The sequence below is a fragment of the Tupaia chinensis genome, unplaced genomic scaffold, assembly GCF_000334495.1.
Source record: "Tupaia chinensis unplaced genomic scaffold, TupChi_1.0 Scaffold000612_1, whole genome shotgun sequence".
Taxonomy (NCBI): Eukaryota; Metazoa; Chordata; class Mammalia; order Scandentia; family Tupaiidae; genus Tupaia; species Tupaia belangeri.
The window spans coordinates 4,191,181-4,197,073 of NW_006160131.1; the positions used below are offsets into that span (position 1 = coordinate 4,191,181).

The following is a 5,893-nucleotide window of genomic DNA, read 5'->3' on the forward strand; positions in this document are numbered from 1 at the left end:
GAGACAGAAAGCGAGAAATCACCCCCCAGGGGGGATGGCCACGCTGCAATCCCTTCTCCTCCATTCTCTTCTCGGGATCTTGGGCATGCACGCACACGCGCCCGGCGTGAGCTTTAAGCCACCGGGTCCGGGACGCGAACCGTGGTCGACTACATGGGAGTCCAGCGACATAGCCATTACACTAATTGCTGGTCCCTCACACAATTTATTATATAATCTAACTACTTTCAATAGCAAGTTCAGCTGGTAATTTCAAGAAAAGCAGTTTTAACTTTAATAAATCAAAGAAATGCTAAGAAACTTTGTCTAAAGCATAAAGCCAAGAAACAGATTAAGAAGAAAAAAAATATTTTTTTTTTTAAAAAAGCAAAAATAAAAAACTGCGTGGCATGCAAGTGCACCGTGCAAAATCACTAGTTCTCAGGAGCCATGGAAGAGTCTTCTTCTGAAGGCCTGCCCCTTGCCTCTCCTGGATGAGTGAGGGAAAGGGGATTACTAGCGAGATAAGGTCAGGGCTAAAAGCAAGAGAATACTTTAAACATTTTTTTAGAGGAAAAATTACAAAAATATGAGAAGACAGATAGAGGCAGAGACAGAGAGAAGGCTAGAGGGGATCCCTACCACTCGAGTTTGTGGGCTGGAGGCTGAATTATCAGTAGAAAGTCTTCACTTCTCTTTTTTCCCTGAAGTCACTAGTTTTCAGGAGCCATGGGGGAGTCTCACAAGGGTTTTCTAAAGGTGTGTGGGACGTTTTGAGCTCCCTCAGATGCTATAGGAAGTGTAAAGATCACACAATGGCAGCCTCTCTCAATATTTCTTCAAGATTTACCGTTCTTTACACACCAGACAACACGAACACGCTGTATGAGCAGGGCCTAATCCGACACGATTTGTTCTCATTCTTCACTCATCACCCTCGTGAGTGAAACTCGAATTTGGTGAACTGCCCCTGGGGTTAGCAATGCGGTCCTTTGCCGACAGACTACAAAAAACAGAACTGCATCCATGTGAGAATCGAGCCTGTGCCCGTGACTCTTCCACAGCTGCTCGGATCCACTGTGCTAACCCTGGAGATTCGGAAACTAAGACGCATCTGAATTGGCCGGGTGGTGTCCCAGCGGCACTCCACACCGGAGGTCCTCACCAGGCTCTCTGACACCCGAACAGCCGCTGCCGGGACTCTCACAGCCAACATTTAAAAATCATCAATCGCACGCTCAAAACAGAGTTCTGGGTGGCTCTGCAGCTGCTGGTGACACTGGCTGCATCCCACGTGGTCTGTGTGGTTCGGGCTCCTGACAAGCAGCTCCAGCGACACACCAGGCACATGTGTATGTGTGCCCAAAACCCCAAAAGGCAGGGAGGCGGAAGGGGAGGGACTGCAGGGTGGCCATCCCCATGGGGGGCGCCTCTCTCCCTCCCTCTCTGGTGAACACACACACCCTCTAACCAAAAAGAAGGTGGGAGAGTTCTGCAGAGCCCAGGGCGCGGAGATGCATGACAGGCCGTGCCTGCCCTCAGGGGGCTCCTGTGTATCAGGGAGACAGATACACACACACCCTCCGAGTGTGACAAGCATAGCCCCAGCAAACACCGACACGGCTGCTTGAACACACAGCAGCCAAAGCTGTATTTCCCGCTTTCTCTCCTCACCCGGGGCTCTGCAGCACGGCCATTCTCAGCTCCAAGACCACTCCAGGCTGACTGTGTCTGGCATAAACTGCTATCCTTTGTCCAAGGGCCACTCTGCACTCAAACCTCACCATCTGAGCCCCTGCGGCACCTCAGGAGAGCAGAAGCCACCATGACTCAGAGCAAACACTCTGCTCGCCACTCACAGCCTTCCCCAGGTACCACGGCCTCCACCATGCCATGGCTGTCAGTCGGTTCCCTCCTAACGGCGTGGTGTGCTGCTGGAGGGTCCCTTAAATAAGCACAGCTGCAAATGTAGACCTGGCAGAGGGATCCTAACGAGCACGGGACAGAGAGGAAGCCTGTGAGGTTGAAACCTATGGGCATCCCCCACTGCAGCAGGGGTATAAGGGAGTGATCCGAATACCAGAGGACCAGGAAGCGGACGAGCCCTCAAGGACTGCTGCAACAACAGCCCCGATGGGTGATGGTGACGGCACAAACGTCACACGAGAAGGGAAAGAAACTATTTCATGTAGTCTGACAATTTTGTTGCAAAACTTTCACCTCCCCTAATTCAGCGTCGGGGAACAGCACATGGCAGCAGCGGTATGATCGAGGGTCAGCACATGGCGACGACAGTAACCTCGGCTTTGCTTAACATAAGTGTGTTTACCACCACCTCCCCCTTCCCCAATAACGACCCATTCAAGAACCTTCGAAATGCTGGCCCACCCTTAAGGAGGTTCTCTTCCGGTGGACTTTTCCTGGTAACAATGACCTTAGATAACAAAAAGTGCCCTGTATTACCAAAGCAACCCTATCCTTTTGTTGTCTGAAAAATAGAAGACGCAGCACGATGTTAAACAAGCCTTTCACAAACTACAAGCCGCTCCATCCCCCAATGGGCCCTGCTCATCTCTTCCTCCCCTGCTCCTACTTCAGAAAAACCGCTCCTGAGAGAACATCCAGCCCGTGCACAGGACATAACTAAACCAATTCGTGGTGCCCAGCAGAGACCCGTCAGGACCCAGCTCTGCCTACCTGAGCATCTGCTTCTTGTGATTCTCCACTTCTTGGAGTAAAAGTTGCTTCTCTGACTCTTTGTCTTGCTCTTTAGCCAACTGCTCAAGCTCCTTTAGGAGAAAACAGTTCTGTTAAAACGATTTTAAAGCCAGTACGAAAACAGAAGAGCATGTCCGTGTCTGCAAGGACAGGTGTCAGCACTTGAACCCTTTTTAAACAGAACACCTGCAAATGCCAGAGAGCCTCCTTCCAGATACTACATACAGCTAGTCGGCAAGAAAGTAAGGAAAATCCGCAGGGCCCAGAGATGAGAACTAGGAGCCAAGAGCAGTCAGCCTGCGAGTGACGCGTGGCCGCCTGGGGGAGGCGCTGCTGCTAAGCATGCCTGGAATGAACAGGAAACAGAACGTGTGAGCCTGCTGCCCCCACGCTTGGTATCACGGAAACATCGAACGCTGTACGCTGCCAAAAGCTGACTCTTAATTCCTGCACCTATTTCATTAGAGATTGGTGACAGACAGTTTGAGGGATTTAAAGCTCACTTAGAGAAAGAAAAATGAAGCCCGAGGCTGAGGCTAGGAACAGAATGCAAGAACACCACAAATCCAACAGCCACAAGAAATCTCATCTCAGTGAAAAGATTTAAGAAAATGTTCGTACACCGGCAGAGTGAAACCGTGGACGTGTGTCTTTTTTGTTTTAATGCTTCAGGCTCCAGATAGACGACAGAAAACCAAACAAACTTCCCAGGAAATTTACAACCTCCCTGGAGTTGCCCTCACGCTGATCTGGGCTTCATATTTACCTTTCCTGAGTGATGTGAGAGCCTCCATAAAGAGAAATTACGATAAAAAGTGTTCTCAGACTTGTGATGATCCCAGAAGGCTTGGCAGAAAGTAAATGCAAAATCTTCTGGAGGGATTTGCCCTTCACCCAGGCTGTACATGGACTAAGGTCTGCTGAAGATGAATGTTCACAGTTCAAAATAACCAAACACCAAGGGAACGATCCACCCCCAGGGGAGAGTCAGCAGACACAGCAATCAGTAGCATTAGACCCCCAAGAACTTCAGATAATGGAAATATCAGACAGATTAGAATTATAGATGTCATTACATTGTAAGTCTCAAATCATATTTCCTTTGTTTACAAATGAAAACAAGTTCCAGTTTCGGTCAAATTATTGATCTAAAACTTCAATGTATTAGTTCACTTAGATACTAATTTATTTATATACTAATTTGCACATGCTGGTCTGGAATGAGTATGTATATTCACCATTTCAATAGCTCAGAGCTAACTTCCAGCTTAGGCCCCCAAATACTGCAGAAGTAAGTAGAGGGGGGAGAAAAAAAATCAACGGTGAATAGGAAACTTTTGCAAATGTAATCAGTTACTTGCTTGCATAGTTGTTTGTTTAAAACCTATATTCCCTAGTAGAGTGTAAATTCAATGAAAGTAGAGCTTTGCCTGGCATTACCACTCTGCATACACCTGTGCCTAGCGCATACTGAACAGAAGATGGGTGTGTGGGAACGAGAGAGAGAGAGAGAGAGAGAGAGAGAGAGAGAGGGGGAAGGACAGAGGAGTGAATGATTTTCCTATGAGAGGGTGCCTGGAAGTCCTGCCAGAGAACCAATAATAGCTCTGAAGAGAAGGAAGGAGATAGATGAGTTCCTAAATTCCGCCCTACGAACCCTGTACACGAAGACAGACACACAGACATTTCTGCGTCAATATCCAATACCATGTACAGAACACCATTTGGAGAGTATAAGCCAATTGTCTTCTAGTATCAACACGAGCTTGTTGCTAATCCACAAAAAGGGACATTCATATGAGAAACATCCAACAAATAGAAAGCTTGTATTTACTTCCAGGTAAGCGCTTGGCGGGGCGCAGACTAGAGCTGGGGCAGGGTTACTCATTCACTGACCTTGTATTCACTAGGTCCTTGCGAGGTACCAGGGGCCCAATAAATATGCAAACGTACTGGTCCTGCTGTTTTAGGAAGTGCGAGAAACACTGGGTGAGGTGCAGATACTTACACGAAAGAACAGCAGGTGTGGCTGGAGAGGTGAAGCTATGCTGAGTTGAAGAAAGGATTTTAAGGGAATAAGTTAGCTTTAAAAAATAAAAAATAAGCAGTCTAAATAAATGTTCTTTGACAATTGGCTAAAAAGATTATAGTCATTATAAAAAAAAGGAGATGTCTAGTTGCTGATATGAAAAGATTTCCAATACATAATGTTAAATTGAAAAAAGAAAAACAGGTTTTTTTTAAAGAACTATTTTTTATTTAACTTTATTATTATTATTTTCCAGTTTAATCAGAGAGAGACAGAGAGCAAGAGGGAAAGTGAGAAAGCAAGCCTCCAGGTCCAGGATTTGAACTACAGTTGGCCATGTGAGAGTCCAGCCGTCCAAACTTGTTTTGAGGTGAGCACGTAGTGGTAGTGAAGACACTGGACTACCACAAGGATGACTCTGAGTCCCAGACCCAGTAGCTTGAAAATCATGCCCAGCCTGTATGTGTGTACACGTGTGCCCAAAATTCCAGCAAAAGAATGGAGGAAAAGGGGCTGCGGCATGGCCGTCCCCTCTGGGGGTGATTTCTCACATGGTCTCTCTGGCAAGTTCATGTGCCCTGTGGCAAAACTTAAATGAACAAACAAATCCAGTGTTTTAGTATGTATGCTACCTTTCAGATGAGAAACTAGGATGAATAAGAAAATATATGTCTTTCCTACAGGCTAGAAAAATCTGGAAAGATACATAAGTAACAAATAAAAGTAGTTATTACCCATTTGGAGTAGGAGAACAGAAATGAGTAAGTGGTATTAACTGAGACTTTTCGCTGTGTGTAACACACACACACATGCATGCATACACATACATACACACACACACGTGGAGCCATGCACTACGTAACATGCTATGGCAGTCCCCTAAGATTAAAATGGAGTGGAGGGACTAGCAGTTAGCGTAATGGCTATGTCGCTGGACTCCCATGTAGTTGACCATGGTTCGTGTCCTGGACCCGGTGGCTTAAAACTCACGCTAGAAGCGTGTGCGTGCGTGCCCAAGATCCCGAGAGGAGAATGGAAAAGAAGGGATTGCGGTGTGACCATGCCCCCTGGGGGGTGATTTCTCGTTTTCTGTCTCTCTGTCTCTGTCTGGCGAGCGCACGCGCCCTATAGCAAAAACCCTCTCAAACCCCCCCCCCAAAAAATGGA

The 5,893-nt window shown here is 47.1% G+C and overlaps 1 protein-coding gene across 2 annotated transcripts in view; it reads right to left on the reverse strand.

Moving 5' to 3' along the window:
• BNIP1 (BCL2 interacting protein 1) overlaps window positions 1-5,893 on the reverse strand; it is a 14,512-nt gene that overhangs the window by 4,557 nt on the left and 4,062 nt on the right. Inside the window, exons 3-5 of one of the 2 annotated variants that reach the window (XM_014591766.2) lie at window positions 4,716-4,832; window positions 3,774-3,782; window positions 2,677-2,768 (exon numbers count right to left, since the gene is read on the reverse strand). In XM_014591766.2, the coding sequence (XP_014447252.1) occupies window positions 2,677-2,768; window positions 3,774-3,782; window positions 4,716-4,832 (218 nt within the window). The remainder of the gene's footprint in view (window positions 1-2,676; window positions 2,769-3,773; window positions 3,783-4,715; window positions 4,833-5,893) is intronic. The other variant, XM_006158902.3, reaches the window with a different exon arrangement.